The sequence below is a fragment of the Neovison vison genome, chromosome 2 (genome assembly GCF_020171115.1).
Source record: "Neovison vison isolate M4711 chromosome 2, ASM_NN_V1, whole genome shotgun sequence".
NCBI classification, from domain to species: Eukaryota; Metazoa; Chordata; class Mammalia; order Carnivora; family Mustelidae; genus Neogale; species Neogale vison.
This window is the reverse complement of record NC_058092.1, coordinates 9,154,430-9,174,221: the sequence shown is the minus strand read 5'-3', so window position 1 is coordinate 9,174,221 and position 19,792 is coordinate 9,154,430. Positions and strand designations below refer to the sequence as shown.

General features: G+C 47.0%; 1 protein-coding gene and 1 long non-coding RNA gene across 9 annotated transcripts in view; one reads left to right on the top strand and one right to left on the bottom strand.

The window, feature by feature from the left end:
- VPS13D (vacuolar protein sorting 13 homolog D) overlaps window positions 1-19,792 on the bottom strand; it is a 255,002-nt gene that overhangs the window by 66,554 nt on the left and 168,656 nt on the right. For all 8 annotated transcript variants that reach the window (XR_006383119.1, XM_044237192.1, XM_044237194.1 and 5 more), the window contains 2 exons: window positions 18,592-18,726; window positions 17,342-17,509 (listed from right to left, as the gene is read on the bottom strand). Coding sequence is in view for 7 of the 8 variants with exons in the window: in XM_044237192.1 (XP_044093127.1) it covers window positions 17,342-17,509; window positions 18,592-18,726 (303 nt within the window). In the remaining variant the exon portion in view is untranslated. The remainder of the gene's footprint in view (window positions 1-17,341; window positions 17,510-18,591; window positions 18,727-19,792) is intronic.
- LOC122899470 lies at window positions 9,757-10,993 on the top strand. Its single transcript, XR_006383120.1, has 3 exons — window positions 9,757-9,830; window positions 10,151-10,293; window positions 10,598-10,993. It is a non-coding gene; the product is annotated as an uncharacterized LOC122899470 (long non-coding RNA).

Sequence of the window (19,792 nt, the reverse complement as noted above, 5' to 3'; positions counted from 1 at the left end):
AGATTCCAAACACAAGCGGACACTTTTTGGACACTGTGACGAGCCGTGAGTGGAAACGGGAAAGAAGGGATTTCCAGAGAAAAATCTACTGCCTGGGTGGATGAGGCAGGAGAGGGCTGAGGGTAGAAAGGGCACAAAACACATTCTAGCACAGAATGTGCTCTCTCCTCTCAAATTTAGGTCGTGTCTAGGTTAGCCAGGCCTAAAGAACATGGTGAAACAGTGTTATGGACTGATGAAATGGGGTCGGATAAATTAATTTCCCCCAATCGTGGTTCTGCATCTGTTGAGCTCCAAATTCTGCAGAAAAGCAGAGAGAGCTTTAGCATAAGCCCACAGCCTCCCTTCCCACCTTTCTAGTCCGGTTGTTGTAGGGATGGCCTAAATGCTTTCCGGAACAAGGACTTGGAGTGTGTTTGCTCTGGGCTTTGGGCAGGGTGACTTTCTGTTCTGTCTAGATGCAATTATCGGGTTAACTGGAAATGCCGAAAGCAGCCTGTGCCTTAGTACTGGACAGAGTCACTCTGGCCAGAAAGGACACTTTGGCCAGATTTGCATTTACCTGCTCTGAACAAGCCATGATTTGGTTTTGGCTCTAATTACACAAAAAGAAGTTGGGTTTGTTTTTTTTCCGGAGGAGGTGGGGGCTGTTGATTGTTGGCCCCCTCTGTGAAAGCTGTACCTGTTCTACCCACATACATGAAAATACTTGTAAAACATGAATAGTTACCGTTTTATATATGCAGATTCTGGGCAAATCATGGCAACCACACTAGGCAGGAAAAGTGAAAAATTCCATTAGGCCTCTCTCCCTTGGGATTCCCTGATACCGGGTACGGGGAGAGAGGAAGGGAAACAAAGGGAGAGGGAACAGCACGCCAGTCTTCCCCTAGCGAGGCCAGCTGACAGAGCAGCACACTTTCCTGCCCCAGCGGCCTGCCGCCCGAGTGCCACCGCTCCACATCCCTGAGTCCCCATGTTTGGGTTGCTCCTTGTGGGCCCTTTGGGGCCTGTCCCCCCCATGTCTTGTCCACACGGCCCACATCTCCTTGGACTTCAAGATTCACCACAAGCATCTCATCTTCTGTGCAGGCATTCCCTGCCCTGGGTTGAAAGGTCTGTCCCCTCCTTTAGCCCCTCCTGGACCCACACAGACTTTTGTCCTAGCACTCAGAATATTTCTTTCTTTCTTTTTTTTTTTTTTTAAAGACTCTATTTATTTGACAGACAAATATCACAAGCAGGCAGAGAGGCAGGCAGAGAGAGAGAGAGGAGGAAGCAAGCTCCCTGCCGAGCAGAGAGCCCGATGCGGGGCTCGATCCTAGGACTCTGGGATCATGACCTGAGGTGAAGGCAGAGGCTTAACCCACAGCCACCCAGGTGCCCCTTCTTGTATGCATTTGTTCACAGGACCTTCACCTGTGCTGGGCTTGACCCTGCGAGCAGAAGAACTTCTATTCCTGTTTGTTTCCTCTGTGACTAGGATGGAACCTGGTGTTTTTTGCTGTGTACATCTTGTTTAGATGCAATAAATAATAGATTTACTAACGTCAGATTATAACTTTCAAATCGGTCAGTTCTGCTTGTGGAGTTAGGACAAAGGTGAAATGCCTTCACAAGCCATCTGGGACAGGGTCCCAGCCTTGCCTGGTTGGCAACCACATGCTCAGGCTTGGGTGGTGTCGCGCCTACAGAAGAGCTAATGACACAACAAAGGGCACCCCAGGAAAGGACTTTATACTGTGACTCAAATTCTCTGCACCCCCTTGAGCATGCAGCTTCACGAGCTTAATTCCTGCAGATCTCATACCGCAGAAGGGTCCAAGAACGAAGACCACTAGACAGGGCATGACTTTTGCAGGGGGCAGGGCCAAGAACGTGGGCTCTGAGCCAGAGAACCTGACTGAGCTATTGCCCTGGCTCTCCTCACGGCCGTGGGCAGGTTACTTAATTTCTCTGAGCCTCCATGTCCTTGTGTATAAACCGGGACTAACACTTCACAGGGTCATTGTGAGGATTAAACAAGTCAGTTCATGTGAGGACTCAGAAGGGCACCTGGCACTTAGGGAAGCAGCAGTAAATATTAGCCAGTCACTTTTTTCAAGTCACTTTTTTCATTTGGCTACTAGCTCGAGTTCAAAATTCCCTTCCACTGTGTCATCGGAATGGCATCTTGCCTGGGTTTTCCATATGGCGATACTGAGGAAAAGAGAAGTATAACCAACATTTCGAGCACCCCCAGTAAGAACAAGCGAACACACTGCCCGCGGTCAGGCTAATTACTCCTCTGTGGCTAGCTCCCTCGCGAGTCACGTGACGGTGAACAAGCCTCCTGGACAGTCAGCTTTGGGAACAGATTGAGACAAAGGCAAGGAAATACAAAATTAACATTGTGGTTACTCCTTATCAGAACACAGACAAAGCCGGCTACACCAGCAGGCCAGAAACGAAGGAAACAGGCGGTTGGCTTTTGATTGGAATTTCCTAGGATTGTTACCATGTAGTACAAGACTGATCTAAATGTTTCTCTGACTCAGCCAAGTTTATGGAGAACTCTATCAGAAATGATACAATGAAGGCTTGAGGCTGTAGGGGAACAAAACTGCTTTCAGGAAATGTATCATTACCAGGCCCAGGAAGAAAATATCAGCAGACTTCAAAGCACCTGGATCCCTAACTAGGTTACTTTACTGCTGGGGCGGGGATATACAAGCGAAATAAACAAGCAAAAGAGCAAGTAAATCAAACGTTTTCAGGTGACATTTTCTTAAGTCAGTTTGACTGTAAAATGCATTATGTGCTGGCACTTCTCGTGGCATGCTCAAGGCCTTGCGGCTAACCCCACATGGCACCCCCCACACGCACCACGGGGCAACCACCTCAGCAAGCCCGCTGTCGGCACTCCCTGGCCACCAGCAGACTCACCCTCCCAGCAGCGCCCCCTACAGCCAGCAATGGGCTTTTCCAAGCACATGGGAAAGCCTAGAGCATGTCCTTCCAAGAAGAAACTTTGGGGCCCAGATGTGTCAAACGGGGTGGGGGGGAAGGGCAAAATTCAAGCAGTCGGCCTACCATATTTCAAGAACAGGATGTCTCTCTCCTGGGAAAACATGGAAAATCTGTCTTTGCTGGTCTACGTAAGTCCATAAAAATAGCATCTAAAACCGAGAGTATCAGGCAGAACCGATGATGATTTGAGCTTAGTAATAACCAAATGTTCAGACTCGTAATTTGTTTTCTGTTTTGAGGGATAAAAGAGAAGAATAAAGAATGTGCTAGAAATTTGGGGAATGCACTCCAGACCTGCCCCCCCAACGCTCCTACACACACACACACACACACACACACACACACACACTCTACTCCTCTTTGTAAAAGGGCTTTAATTAGCTCACATCCTATCCTGCCCCGGCTCCCTGATACACTGTGACACCAGCCTGCTGGCCGGGCAGTGGGCTCTAAGTGCAGCCCGGTGAGCGGGCTCCCAGCAGACCCCCCGTTGTTCTTATCTCTGCAGATGCCTGATGACTTTGGTATCCCCCTCCCAGCCCTCCTGGGAAGCCGCCCAGCAGGTGCCCATTGGCAACAGTTTTGTGTTACAGGCCTGAATGAATGATCCCCGCAGGAGCTGCCGACTGTTTTCACAGACACAGAAGGCAGTCAAAAGTCCACCGCGTGAACTTGGGATGACCCCAGCTGCAGAGTCACTGGCGGGTTCATCGGGAGGGCAGGCACGCTTTATTAAACAACTAATACTCTTCACAGATAACTTTCCGAAAAAGCAAAAGTGTTAACTCTTTGCAATCTTGCTCTGGCAAGCAAGTGGAGGAGCTCTACTGTGGGACTGAGGGCTTGGCCCCAGATGAAGATTTTGAGACAGAAAGAGGGTGATTACATGTGGCCTGGAGAAGGGTCAGGACTCAGTCACCATTTGGTCTGCTGTTTTGTTAAAGTGTTCCAGAGTAAAGTAAAAAGGCAAAGAGGGACAGTTTCAGGTTTGGTTTGGTTACTTTGGTTAGGACAGTGACAGCTCAGTGACAGACAACCCCACCACCAAGCCAGCAGAGGGGGCATCCAGGCCCTCCTCCACCCTCACCAACCGCCTCCCCAACTCACTTGTCCCCTTGTCCACATGCCACTGGGAGAGGGGAGGGTGACCAGGCTGTGCAGAAGGCAATGCATGAACTCCCCAGCACCCACGGGGCTCGGGTCTGAAGACCTTTTGTTCCCGGCAGCAAGGGGCAGCAGTTAGTCCCCCGTGGAAGGAGGATTTAGAAAAGGCACACGTTCAGATCAAAGTGTTCTCATAATCGAGTTCTTTCAGGCTTGCTGGGCACCAGGTGACTGCACACAGTCCTATTCGCGGTGTTCCGGGAGAGGAACAGCAAGCCGCTGTTTTCTTCACTTGGTCAGAATCTGTACAGAAGGTTCCCTTTTCCTCTTTTCTTTCCCCTCCCTCTCTCCTAACTCACACAGACTTTAGAAGGAGCCCAGTGACAACAATCGTAATGAACGACATGCAGATAAACATATGAACATCTAGAGAAATTCCAAGAAATCCACTGTAACTGACGAAGTTGCATTAACTGTGCCATCAACCAAAGACCGCGTACGTACCCAGCCAAGTTTTCTGTCCCCTCATCTCACCCGGTGCTCCCTGAACCTAACAGTGCAGTGTGTGTGGGGGGCTCCTTATTTGTGTTTTGTGGGAGGGGGAGGTCTTGTTTTGATTGCAGGTGAGGTGCGATTCTGCCTGCGTTTGCTAGTTGGAGGAGACGCTGCTGAAGGACCAGTGATCCCAGGCCCTTCAAAGGAGCTGTACTTCCCTCCTGCTCCTGGCAGGCTGACCTTTACACAAAACAGACTGGCTGGGCTCAACAAGCCCCCAAGGGCTTTCTGCATACCATGCATCGTGGGTGCGCTTGGGGTTACGAATACCAAGATGAACAGGACTTAGTCTCTTGTCCTCAAGGAACTCCATCAAAGGCGGAGACAGATGTACAAACAGACCAACTCGGCCCGGAGAATGCTGAGAAAGTGTACCCAACGTCAGGGCCCTGGGCCCACTACTTTCTCCTTCACTTCTAGAAGGTCGAGAAGCGGGCCCCACAAGCTGGCGACTCCCATCTCAAAGACAGTACCAGACTTGTAGCCAAGAAGGCCTGAGTGGCAGAGGTGGCCCAGCGACTAACTGGCTGTGAGAAACTTACTGGGTGTCAGTTTCTCCATCTGTAATGTGAAAGGGTGAAAAGCTGACCTGCAAATTCTTTCCCAGATCTGTGTTCCCGGAGCGCCTCTGAATGTATCAGAGGTTCTGTTTTGGGCTGGAGCCTGGGAAGAGCTAGCTTTGGGATGCTCAGCTGGGAAGTGACAAGAGTTGTAGGTTCGAGACCTCTCCCAGGAAAAATATAAGCTGGCGTTCCGCGGAAGGCGAGAGGTTAGAGAGTGAAGCTACCATACGAAATATCACTAAAACGTGTCTTCTCACAGAGCTTTTTTTTTCCTTGGTCAAACCCAAATTAGGCACTGGTTCACTATCATGTTTTATGTTTCAAAGAGAAACCAGCGGCAAATCCGCCCTTGTGCTCAGTCCCAAGAATTTTCCTCTCTCCATGTACCTTGTTCTTTGAGGCGCCTCGATTTGTCTTGCTGGTTTTTTGGTCTGTACCGTAGCAATCCTACAGACTCTCCCTGCTGATGCGGCCGGACACGAGCAGGTAGCAGGCCGGTGGGGTCCGGCTGTGCTTCTCCGCGGGGCTGTGACTGGAGGCACGCGCGCCGTCGGGCTCGTCCACAGCAGCCTCCCCGAGTCCAGGAGCCCCTCCGGCCCTCCGCTGGGACCACAGTCCGGCTGGGACCAGCGGTGGGCTGACAGCTGTGAGGCCCGGGCACCAGCACCGACTGCATGGTTTTGGCAAAACCCTTGACGTGTTTTTAACGGACTCTCCCACCGCTTAAAGGGAAGCAGTCGTCACACTTGCTGGGCTGGCCCCTCGGTGCAGACGGGCTTTAATTCCCGAGGGGGAAATGGTGCTTTCTAGGGTCTGAGGGAAAGGGCCTGGCGCCCTGAAGGATCCAAGGGTGCTGTCCTCTTCTGGAAGCCCCTTGCTGGTCCCCCAGGAGTCAGTTACCTTCGTTGTGATTCAATTTCTTCTTTTGTCAAGTGCAAATAATGCTCTTTAACATCTAAGTTTGTGAAGATCAAATAATAACAAGAGAATGCTGCAAAGGTTACATTTCTATAGGAGTACAAGTAGCTCTTCTGTTAGAACTTTGGCATCATTCCTGCCAATTTTCAAGTTACCAATGAAGAAAATATAATCCTGCTGGCCATAATATCCTGCTTTGAAACATTCAAAGGCAACAAAGCTGAAACAATGGGCTGTTTGGAATCATGTTCTGCTTAATTTTCATTTCAGTGAAAACACCGAAAGCCATTGCTTCCAAACCAATGCATTGTTGTATAAATTCAGTGGCTTGCAGGAAATGTTTACTTAAACATCTTCCTCTAATAAAGCAAACAGATATTTCCCATAAATATTATTTTAATTCATTAGATTAAGAGGGACAGGGTTTCCCCCTTCCTACCCCCCATAACCATTTCCCAAGGCTTCCTGATACCTTCAGCAGAGCCTGGGCTGCTCCTATAATGTGTGCCTGGCCTCCTCCACTCCTGGCCGATGTCTTAGACCCTGAGTGATGGGGAGGGGAGAGGGGACCCCGGAAGTCAGCAGCCTTTTCCTCTCAGTGTTTCTATCCATGGAGCACGATTCTGGATCTCAGTCAGCTTTGGAAGTGTTTAGGAAGAAAGTCATACATAAACTTAAAAGCCATAAAATACTTCAATGATACAAAAACTCCAGCAGGAATGTCACTTAGTTGGTGACCGTGTGCTAAACGCACACCACGTGAACATGCTGGTGGATGACTCTAGAGAGAGGAGAGCACCCGGGGACACAGCCTGGATCTCTCCAGTTTGCCTGTGACAAATATTCACAGCTGTCACAGGGGAATTGGGCAAAAAAACCCCAAAACCCAAAAACCAATGACAGATAAAATCTTTTGCATTTCGGGGGCTTTACGTCTTGGGGACACACAGGAACGCAGACAATTGCCTCACAGGTGCTCAAGCTCATCTCGACAACAGAATACAGTGTTCCTGCCCCTCAGCCCCCAGAGCACGGCCTCATGGAAATGCAAATATTTGTGCAGACCCCAGGTGAAACAGCCATTCTCTCGACATTATGATTAGTTACTTGTCTGCCTTACCTGTTCCCTAGCCCTCAACAAACCAGATTTTTGAAAATCTCACTCTCCAGCACCTAGCCCCTGACAATGATAAATGTTGCTGAGTGGACGTGTGAGACACGTGCACACTTGGCTATTATTTTCCAAGGGCAAATGTGGTCCCCACCTGAATGGAAACACAGAGTGCCCTTGGAATGCAGAGTGGGGACAATCTGTCAGGGTATTTGCAGTGGACCTTACAAACTTGGGGCCATTTTGCCAGAGACAAGGAGGAGGGCATTCCAAAGAGGTGAAATTACGAGCAGAAGTGCAGAGGTGTGCGGGGAGCAAGCATGACTAGGGAACTAGGAAGTGACCTGGACAGCCAGCTTTCTCTCAGTTTCTCTTCACTCTTTACTGGAACTCCCCAGTTTGGCTCCTGGTTTTGGAGTTTATCTCCACCATCCTCCTGTGCCAAACTAGGAAACTTCCTTGTTCTTAGACATGGCATTGGGGGGAGGAGGCACCGCCTGGGTGGCGTAGTCGGTTGAGCGCCCGACTCTTGGATTTCAGCTCAGGTCATGATCTCAGGGTCCCGGGATCAAGCTCCGTGTAGGGCTCCGCACTCAATGGGGAGTCCGGCTTCTCTCCCTCTGGCTCTCCCTCTCCTTTCCCCTAATCCTATCTGCAAGCTCTCTCTCACATAAATCAATCAATCTTGAAACAAAACAAAAAAACAAAGAAATGGCATGGGAAGGTTTCCTCACTGGCATTTACTAGCAAAGAAAAGGGGAAGCCATCTTTCCTACCTGCCTGTTTTGAGATAGGTGTGGTGAGACTCTATTATTCACTGACTAACCGTGCTCCTGAGTCACCACTTGGGGACATGCTGAGCCTCTCTAAAGAGTTAGGCCTGAAATTTGAAATTAAAACCATCAATACAAAGTCTGAATATATATTGCTTATCATTCCTACCTGATCATAAATTCATAAAGGGCAGACACTGTTGCCAACTGTCTTTGTAATAACTTCAATATCGAAAACAGGACAACAATCACTGATTCTGAATACATTAATGAGTAGTTGATAAAAAGAAGCCTGGATATTTCATCATTTGGCTATGAAGAAAGCCAAGGAAAAAGCTAGACCCTTACCCCTTCTGAAAGAACCTTCTTTTTCTTTCATGGTCTCTCACGGGGAATTTCTCCTCGCCTCCAACACTGCAGAAATTACTTAATGTAATGTCCTGACATAAGCTTAAATTGTTCACCCCACCAGCCCCCACGTCACCATAAAACTCTGGTCCTAGAATTGTTCTCACCACACATTCTGTTTGTGCGCTCCCACATGCAAGGTTCCCAGATGTCTCACACCAACAGCATCACGGTTAATGAATGATTCAAGAAGCCTCTAGAAGGGAAAGATACATTTTTCTCCACCTGCGTTCTCTGGGGGTAGGTGGATGGGGGCCCTGCTTCCCAAGGCTCAGAGACAACACTGATGGCAGAAAACCCACATCTAATACGGAGTCCGTGTCACTTTCTATACTATCAGGAAAGATTCAAGAAGTCCTGTCCAGCAGTGTTCTAGAATTCAGGAGACCAAGGAAAAAGTCCAAAGCTCTATTACTTTCTGTCTGACCCATCCTGAGTGAGTTACTTATTTCCATGGGCCTCAGTTTCTTCATGGTGGTGGTAATAGTATTGTCGGTCTGGTTTCAGGCTTATAGAAAGGGTCACAGGTATATGAATGATTCATCAACAACTAAAAATCAAAATAAAGATAAAGCAGAAGTGTTATTATCCCAGCAAGGAAGGCTTAACTCCTAAGTTAATCTTACTTCTTCTTTCTTCCAAGAAGCACACCATGGAACAGCAGTAGAATCAACCAAACTGCTCTCAGGGACAAGACACTGCCCCCGGCCTTCTCACGTGGGCTTCCTGACTCAAGAGATGGTATCACCAAGCCCCAGAAGAGCCCAGCTGCTCGCAGAACCCAGAGGTAGAATCTCTACAAAATCTGGACAACTGTCCAGAGACAAAGGGTAGGCGAGAAAAGACAGGAGTAGGAAAGAAAATGAGTTTCTGTTCTGCCTTCAATTTCCAGGGAAAAGCACCACTCTCCCCCCTTTCATGTCCTCCATGCTAAAAATCAGATCTTCTGCTTTAAAATGACATTCTCGTGGCTTAGAAATGCCAAAAGCAGCAGGGTTCGGAAGACGGAAATGACCATTTCCCACACATTTAGGGAAAGACTGCTACAGGGGCACACGGGAGGCAGCCCGAAGTGCCGGCCTGTCCCCCAGCCAGGACAGCGGCCAGGCCCAAGGGCCACACACACCCTCTGAGGCACGCATCTGAGTCAATCTGGGGTCAAGCACGTTGGGGTGCGAGAGAGCACAGTCAGCTTACTCAAAAGCCTTTGAGTCCATACAGTTTCTGTTTAGATAAAGAAAACTCTTTTAGTCCTTTTCTCCCATTTCAGGCCTCTTACAGAGGTTAGGGATCCCTGGAGAGTGAAGACTAATTCCGAAAGCCCAGGGATCGTAGCTGGGAAACGGCGAGCACCAACACACAGGGTTGAAGCAGGAAAGGAACGGAAAAGTGAGCCTCACTCTTAAATGACTTCGTTTCCAGCGACTTGTGTTCTAGCTTCTCCGCGGTCGGGGTTGAGCAGAGAATTTTGTGTGTGAAGCTACACCGTGGGCGGGAAAATATCTGGGCTCCTAAGGCTCAACTCATTATTAAGCGTTAATCAAGGTCACTGACCATTGTGGTCTCGCTCTTCTCATCTGTACAAGAGAGAGCCCCTCCCTCCTTACAGGGTGCACGTGACAATTAGATGACACGGTCCCACACCCGACGTGCGGGAGGTGCCCGGTAAAGGCAGGCTATGGTACCCACGTCCCCCTCTGGTCTTTCAGGATGATACTGACCAAGCAGTCCCCACCTTCCCCGAAGACAACACCAGCAGTCAGCTTTCCTTTGAGATGGAGGGAGCCTTCTGGAGATAACAATTTTAAGGGAGAAAGAAGGAAAGGAAAACAGAAAAGACCTTCCAAACAGAGTAAGTATTCTGACCTCTCCTTGCCAAGAATCAGAATTCGATTTGTCCTTCATGTGTTTATCAACATGGGTTCTGGTCCTCACCTCTGCAGGAAAGGGCAGATCCTGGTATGAATCATACTGAAATGCAGACGAGAGAGGCACCCCCACATCTCCGGGGGAACCAGTCAACCCAAGAAAGCTTGAACGCATTATTCTTTTACTCACCATGTTTACACTGGGGTAGAAAACCACTATTCTTTGGGGGACACAAATATTTCCTGCCTTTTCAATTTAGCAACTGAACATGCTTTTCCACCACATAGACTGCAGTTTTGGAAGACAGAGTGGATTCCTCTGAAATACGAGATGCTCAAGTCTAAGAAGATAACTTCAGGCCCTGATTCCTAACTGAACTACGATTAGGGCGTCAAGACAAATGTGAGCTTCTCCAGTCTCTCGGTTTCAAAAACAGAATTTTAACCGTAGCATCATCTCCCCGCTGCTTCTGGCTACCGAACTGCCTGGGTGAAAAGAGGGGGCAGCCGGACCCTATTCCCTGAGCGCTTCCGCGAGCAAGGCTGCTAAGTGGAGCAGTGGGGATACCGGGGGACTCTGGTCACCCATGGAATTATCACGCCACCCAACATACTTCCAATTCCCATAGATAAATGAGATTTGACCACGTTAGGAGAGATCACGTATGGGTCGTACAGCATCTAAAATTTGCCTCCAACCAAAAAGAGCTCAGACTAAAGGAATCATTTTCGCATTCCAGGTTATCAGAGGAAAATAAAACGAAAACTCTGTTGCCAAGAATTTGAGTCATTTCTCTATATACAACAACTTGAAGACACCTCCTTTTGGCTGGAAAAGAAATCCCTTGGGTGACTTATTTAGATCAAAGTCTTTGTGAAAACAGAAAATTCTGCATTCTCTAAGGGATACAGCACTGTCTGAATTGAATTTCATTTAACTTAAAGTTTTGTGCCAACTTAAATACACTAAGACCGCAACACTTATAAGAAGGCACCTATTACGTGCTTATAGGTACATGGAAAAGCTATTATGAGGATAATCAGCTCAACTATAAAATGAACCAGTCATACATAATGACAAAAACAGATACAAGCCATAAATTGCCTTTTCCCCTTCAGAATCCATGCAGGCAGGCACTCAGTACATTCTTTTGTGCAAAGATAAAACTTCTGCCTTGAATAAACAGTGCTCTCAGTCTGGTTTGAGCCGTATAAATCCACTGCCCACAAAACAAACACAAACAAATGCTGTTTCTTAAACAAAAGGCAGATGGACCCCTCTGCCCTCACCAAATCCCAGTATATACAACAGGAGACTGGCTGATGGCAGCGGCTGGCTGAGGGTCTCCGGGTGCAGGGACATGGAAATCACTGTCCGCTGGATCACTGCTGTGCCCCAGATCTGGTCTCCTGGGCACGAAGGGCCAGTGAATGTTCTCTTGGAAGGCAAGTGGCTCCCCCACACACTGTACCCCGAACAGAGAACAAAGAACTGGAATAAAATATTACCTAAAGTCCTAGCTAAGTTTTCCACTGAACTATCCAAACAGACTCCCCTCTCTCTCTCTCATCCTCTCTCTCTCGTGTAACTTGCTTGTCTTTACCTTCAGGTGGTTTTCCTAGAAGCTGTCAAAGTTCATTCTAAGACTGGGCAGGGCTTCTTGTTTTTGTTTTTCTTGTTGTTTTAATTTTTTTAATATAGAGAAGCACGTCTTGAACAAATCAAGCCATTAGTAATATCTCAAAAGTCCTGGCCCCACAGTTACCCGATTGAGCCTGGGCAAGTCACCTTCTCTCGCTGGGCCTCCGAGTCTTCACTTCTATAAGGGGCTAATCCTGTCCATCCTGTCTGCCAAGCAGGTTATGCTGATGACGAAATGATACCACACGAGGAAAACCATGTTTGCAATCTCCCAGGTTCTTACTACCCACAAAGAGATGGTGATAGTCATGACTGATCTGATACGAAAATGACCATGACCACCACCACTTCCGAAGGGCCTCCTTTGTGACACAGATGATCTGATGGCAGTCTCCTTACCAGCTAACAAAGTGATGTCAGATAATAAATAAGCTTCTGGTGGAAAGTCAGCAGTAACTAATTCTTTATATTCTCTATAGTGCTTGAAAAAAAGCCTCACAGACACCAAGGAAAAACATCTTACAGGGAAAAAACACAAGGCCTTTAGATTTAGCTAAACTTGGTTCCAAATCCATCCCTGTCATTTCTAGTTGTGTGACCTTGAAAAAATTACAAAACTCTCTAAGATTCTGTGTCCTGATTTGAAGGACAATGGTTAACGTACATATTTGTGCGTTCCATCTCAGGCCTGACAAATAGAAGGCAGTCAATGAATGTTAATAAATTAGTATGGGTTCCAAAACGAAGCAGGGTGTCTCAACCTTGTTCCTCCATCGTTTTCCCCACTAATGCCTTTTGCACCAAGGAAAAATGTAAAACTATTAGGCCTTTATCTAATTTGTAACAAACTGACCTGATTTAAAACAATAAAACGATGAAAATGATACAGAATAAGATGTATTAACCAAAAACCAACAGAAAACCCCCAACTCCTTGGCAAAAATTTAGATCTGCAGGATTTGAGCTGGGAAATCTGGGCTGGGTAGAAACAAATGCCATAAAGCAATAGAGAAAAGAAACAAGCCCACCACACAAACGCAAAGGTCACCAGCAAAATTAACACACAGTGAGTACCGAACCATGAATTCTAGTATCTAATGATTTTGATGAAAATACCGTCAACAAGAGAAAGTTATTAAAATACTTGAATTTGTAAACCTAAGTCAAAAGATGCCTGAGATCAAAAAGGTACCCATAATCCAAAGTACCCCACACTGCCTTGATAAAAGACACAAGTGCAGGGATGGAAAGCGAGACAGAACAGAGCAGGGGTTCCCTTAGTGACGATCAGAAGTGTTCCTGCTCTTTGCTGGAAGAAATCACGGAGCTCTGGGCTTCCTGAGAAAAGACTGAACAGCAGCTGTTCTGAGCAAACACTGAGCTTCTACAGGGTTAGGGAAGAGAACGGAATCATTTGTTCTATGGTTGACTTCTGAAATTCTCTGAAAACAAAAAAAAAACCCTTTTTTTGTTTCAGAATAATCATGAAATTTTTCTGTAAGTATATGAAAATATTACACAATAATCACAGACAGAAGAAAATTAGAATCCACAGAAGAGAGGGAATTGAGGCAATGGGCCTCTCCTCGGTTCTTCGGCTTTGAAAGAGATGGTCTTACAGATACTTGTGTGACACCTGATGAGGCCAAAGGATGCTCTTTGGAGTTCATGCCACAGAAAGAAACCTGTTCCTCCAACATGTTTCTGGAATTTGAAATGCTATGCTTTTCTTAAATAAATCCTATTCCTGGAAAGGAGTCTGGCAGCAATCGTCTTGTCATGGCCTTTGGAAGGGGATCAGATCTTTGAGGTTCTACTCGAAGGCTTCGAGTCCTTTTGCCAAGATCTAGGCAAGGGAGTCACAGGACAGAGGCTCACAGCTTGGTGGCCAATCCCTAAGTCATATCGCCTTAGATTTGGAATCCATAAGCAGATTTCTGGGGGTTGGACAATGAGAAGAAAGAGCTTAGAGAAATAAAGGGGACAAAGGGCACAGACTATTTTCCAGTCCTATTTTTTTGAGGCGAACATTAAATAAATTAAATAACAGTTAAAACTGTAACAAAGAATTCCAGAAGTGGATATGATGGACCTGAAATTAAAAATCTGCTGTGAATAATTCAAACCATCTACCCAGAGACAAGGAAGACCTGCAGATCCATTACCTTCTTACCAGACTGAATAAATTCCCTTTTAACTTCTCACTGGGTTTTCACATACCTTATCTCTTTTGTTCTTCAGGTCAATGGGACCAAGGCTGGGTGGGAGCAAGAGATTAACATCCTCTTTTCATAGGTTAAAACACACACACACACACACACACACACTCAAGATTAAAAGAAAAAAAGATTATTCAAAGGCAGGCATAGGGTTAGAACCCAGGTATCCCTAACGGCCCGCCCTACGCTCCCCCTCAACGCGCAAGTCTATGTCTGCAAAAGTGCCGGATGATCTCGGGGAGCGGTAATCCTTTTTCATAAGCCAATAAAAACTTGAGATTCTTGCTCCAGGAAAATACATAGACACACAATATTTCTAATTATTTTCAAGAGGTTTATGGAGCTTCTCCACTCCACTCGGAGCGTGATGAACCAAGGCTTTGCAGCCCAGTGGGGCTGGCTGGTGGGCTTGATTGGGGAGATGCAGTTTTGTCTTCCGGCCCTTTCCTTTAATCATGAGAACCCAGGCACTTGTTAAAGAAATGCTTCCCACAGGCCACCAGTTGATTATTGTGGTCATTTGCACTTCCTTCAACTCCTCTCGTGTAAGCCCCAAAGCAAACAAAACATGCCCCCAAAGCAAAACTAAAGGTCTGATGGCTTTCAACCCACAAAACTTCAAGAAAATGGAGCTCTTTAGCCAAACTACAAACATACAGAATCACAGGTGACCTGAGTGGGTATTCAGTTGACAGACCTGGCTTCTGGAGATACTATTTCCAACAAGAAATGGTAATATTCAGTTTCCTTGCTTTCTCATCTTAGATATATGGACTAATTTTTTTTTTTTTTTTAAAACACACCCAGGGTTCTTGGTATCCAAATAAATTTACCCAGCAATTTCTCTGACTAGCACCCTCTGATGCCAACACTGATTAGCTTACTAGAGGCAAAAGAATTACACGAAGAAGGACCCCAACCACATGGAGACCATGGTTGACATTCAAGAGGCCCTGGACCCTGGAAGGCAGTCCCCTGTGCAAATCCAATGACAATATAGATTTTATTTATTTATTTGTCAGAGAGAGACTGAGAGCACAAGCAGGCAAAGTGGCAGGCAGAGGCAGAGAGAGAAGCAGGCTCCCCCTGAGCAAGGAGTCGGATGCAGGACTCGATCCCAGGACCCTGGGATCATGACCTGAGCTGAAGGCAGCAGCTTAACTAACTGAGCCACGCAGGTGTCCCAACAAATCCAATGACAATATAAAGCCTGATATCCAATAAAAAAATGCCTTATCAGGGTCACCCCAACCTTCACATAGATTTGGGGGTGAGGCTTGGCATAAGGAGCATTCTGCTCTTTTTTTATGTAAGTTCTCTTCTTGTGCGGACCCTCAGGCTTCAGAAACCATTTCCCAGGGGAAGCAGAAGAACCAAGAAATACATGAGGCTTCCATGAATGAGGGAAAATAAAGAAAGGGCCAACGCTTTCCACCAGCATGTCACAGAGAAACCTGTACAAGGTCTCACCCGAGCAGAGGCCACAGGCATGTATCCAACTTCTTCATTCTCATCAAAAAGGTTAACAACGACAGAGGGTCCCTAACAGCCAAACTGGCCCAGAGGGAGTTTGATTCTTCCACACTCCAGGCCTGACACCCTCTTCCTCCATAGACTGAACAGGGTGGCTTTCATTTCAGGGGCACTGATGGCTCCCTGGTGGCTAACGTCTGAGTGTCTAAGAGTCAGAGTGACAACCTGTTTCTTTGTCCAGCCTCTATTTTTCAGTTTTCAGGACATGCTCTCTCATTTTATCCTTACAATGAGCCTGTCAGGGCGATGCGTTTCGATTCCGCGTTGAAGAGGGTCTCTCAGTAAACCGTAAGTGCATTTCTTCCCCCAAAAGCAAAGCCCACAGGTAGAAAAACCAAGAAAGTAATTATAAAACCGAGGACGCTTCTCTATGTTAATAAGAATTTCATCAAATTCAATAAAACATCGCAGCTGGGCATTTACAACTGAATATTTAAGTGCCTCTATTTATACCAAGTTGAGGAGCTGAAAGGACCCAGGGCCACCTGGGCCACGGCTTGATGCTTTTTGTGGCCGTCGGGGTGAAGGTCCCAGGTCTGCACGAGCCGTGATTCGAGGCCAAAGCGTGCGCGCTCACTCGGACTCTGAAGCGGAGTCTGTTGTGCGACCATGACTTAGAAAGTCTCTCCTGCCTCTCTGCTGCCTGTTTTGAACCACAAGGCAAACAGCACACTGTTGAGTGTTACCCGACTTGACTGAAGAGCTATCCCTCTCTAGAAAAGTCTGGAAGACAGGAGTAAGTCCCCAGCTTTCACATGCCGTTACCAGGATCGCCGAGCAGTACAGACGTGCCCCCCAGCCCGCGTTCTCACCGGCCCTTCACGACCACCCCTGCGTGGCACCATTAAACCCTCTGTTTGCTGGAGCCGGCTGCTCGCCGCACGGCCCCCGGCACAGGTACGCGAGCTCGTCCCTGCCACACGGGCCCAGAAAGACGCAGAGAGCACAAGTGCTTTCTCAGAGCGCTTCCTTCTCGAGAAGGTCAATCTCTAGGAGGCAAGTCTGCGGAACTGACACGGAGCGGAGGGAAGGAGAGGCCTTCCGCATGCTGTCAAATAGCAACAGCTCCCCTCCAATTACCTTCGCCTTTCCCAGCTTCACACAGTGAGCTCCTGCCAAAAAATAAATTGCGGAATAACAAGATGTCCACCGAACAAGAGGCCAATGAACAAAAAAGCCAACCAGACAGCAGGACCCGAGAGAATTACACCACTGTCCTTCCTTCCGCTGCTGTAGAAGCCTATTTTCAGTTTGGGCTGTCTCCTGTAAGCTGTGGGAAAGAACTGGTAGATTTTAGGCAGGAGAAGAGCACAGCCAAATCCTAGGTTTATACAAAGTGAGTTCACTCTAGCGGCATCGCGCGGGCCGCCGTGGAGTCCAGTGGGTCGGGGGGGCTAGTGCAGTGACCCAGGGAGGGGACAACTGCAGCCTGGGAAGAGGCGGCAGTGGCGGACACAAGGAAGATGACATGACCATGGGGGACTCAGCGGACCTGACGCCAGGTGGAAAGAGCGGCGGGTGGGCAATGAAGCCAAGCCCACGTGTGTAACTCCTCACAGCCTCATGGCTACGACAGAATCTCGGGGACGTGAACACTCTTGAGGTCAGCAACAATGGATTTCACCTTTCTTTCCTTACCTTGGCAGCTGAGTTTGATACACCGTGTGTGACATTTCTGATGAGGCCCCCGACATTTCCGTATTTTATCAGTCCAGTAACCCCTTCAGAAACATCATTCAACAGCCCCATGGGATTGCCGAGGAAGTCCACAGATCCCAAGATCCGAGCTGCCTGGCTGAGGAGTTCCTGTGAAATGGGGCAGACAGAGGAGATGAAAACAGCACCTGCTGATGTTGTGGGCAGAATGTCCCGAGCAAAAAGGCTAGACATCTGTCTCATCCTCCATTCACATCACCACCCACAACAACCTCTTAATTCTCACCAACGGCCAGCTCCTAACCTTCCATGAGCTCCACCCGAGCTCTCCCCGAGCTTGCACCCCAGAGACGACTCTCAGTACTCAGAAATGCACCTCAAAGCCATTCCAAAGAATAAATAGTTAAGACTAAACAGGAAAGACCCTTTACAAATATTATTAGCATATACCTCACACTCCCCATTGTTCCTACAGATAGGGAACTCAGCAGCAGGAGGAGAGTTCTAGAAGGAAAATGAGGGAAGAGGGTGGAGTCGTAGTTCCCCTCGTAATGGGCAGAGGGGACGGTGCATAATGAGGGCATGAGCAACCCTCCACTGATTCCAGGGCTATCTGCTACGTCATTGTCCTCACAGTTTAATGGAAATACCAGCAATTAAGAAAGTTGAGGAAGGGAGCAAACAAGGAAAGGAGGGAGGTGGGAGGGAGGGGTGAGAAAAGGAAGCAGGAATAGAATCTATTTTCACTTTGACAGTTAATCTATTTGATATGATCTTGACTTCTCTCTTTATCAAAGAGTCTGGATAATAAATACAAAATGGAAAACGTCCAACTTGATAAGAAAATTTGGAAGTTCAACTCTAGGGCAAGATCTCATAGGCTCCAAGAACACTGAGGGGGTTGTTCAAAGTAGGCCCATGCCCCGTCAATAGAGAGGTCAGAGTATTTTGTGTTATCATTAAAGTATCAATTGAACCCTTAAGACTTGTGACTAATCTGGTGGAAGCCCCTGAGACTAGCTCTGGGAGGGACAAGACGAACAGCTCATAAATCAAATACACTGCTTCAGGATTTTCAGAATGTGTATGGGCTTCACGGGCTGTGACCTGCCCCCTAACACAGCAAATGTTTAACTGGGCTCTTAGTAGAAATGCCTTAGTAACCAAAATTCCCAAACCACCAAAACAAACCTGCTTATGCTCCAGCCACTAAGTATTTTTCCAAAGCTCACCTCCTGGAAGTGTTTGAGGATATCATTGATGATGAACTCCTTGGTCTCATAGGGATGTACCCGAGTGAATGGATCCAGATTAATCACGGCGTCCTCAAACCGAATCAGTGGAAATCCCAAGGTACTTTTTAGAGCCTAGTTAGGGAAGAAAGGAAATGACATTTGATGGCCTTCCGGGGTCCTATAATTTTGGATTCCATGAAAGTTACAAGTCCTATCAATTTTCCAATGAGAGTCAAGGTTTTGATATTTATAAATAAGGATGTTCCCTATAATTACAAAAGCAAAATATGCACAAAAAATATACATGTCACTCAAAGTAACACAGATCACATAGAAATAAACACTTCTAGCTTCACAGCATAATTCTTTCTGGTCTGTTTTGTGTTGAGTTTTCCCTTTTTGACTGAAGTTACCACACATATAGAAAGGTACACTAACCAAATGTACAGTTCAATGATTTTTTCCCCCCAAAGTGAGCACAGCAAACATGTAACTACCACCCGGGAGACCAGAAGAGTAAATTATTATTTTCATCTTGGAAGCAGCCCCCTCCCCAGCTGTGGCCTCCTGGTCACTACTCCCTCTTCCCCTAGGGTAACCACTATCCTGAGTTCTACCACCACAGGTTAGCTTTCCCTGCTTTGAATGTTACACAAAGGACACCATCAGTATGTACTCTGGGTGTTACAGAGAGCTGCAGTTGCTGAAATTTCATTGTTTGTATTCCAATATAGGAATAAAATATAATTTATTAAGCCATTGTTGTTGATAAACAGTGGTGCTGTTTCAAGCTTTTGGCTATTATGAGTAATGCCGCGATGAACATTCACGGACATGTACGTACTTTTCTTGAATATGTGCCTGGGAGTAGAGCTGCTGTGTCACGAAGAACATAAAGGTCCAACCCTACTACACACAGTACTGCCCAGCAGGCAGAGACAGCAGCTGAACTGGTTTGCACTCCCTTCAGCAGTCTATGAAATTTCCTGTGGTTCTACATCCCCATCAACACTCAGTACAGACAGCCTTTTAAAAGCCAAACATTCTGATGGGTGTGTAATGGCATCTCAGTGTGGTTTTAAATTCCATCTTCCCAGTGATACATATATTGGCCATTTGGAGATCCCTTTCTGTTAAGTGCCTACTCAAGTCTTTTGCTTATTTTTGTAGCGGGTTGTCTGTTTTTTACTTATTACTT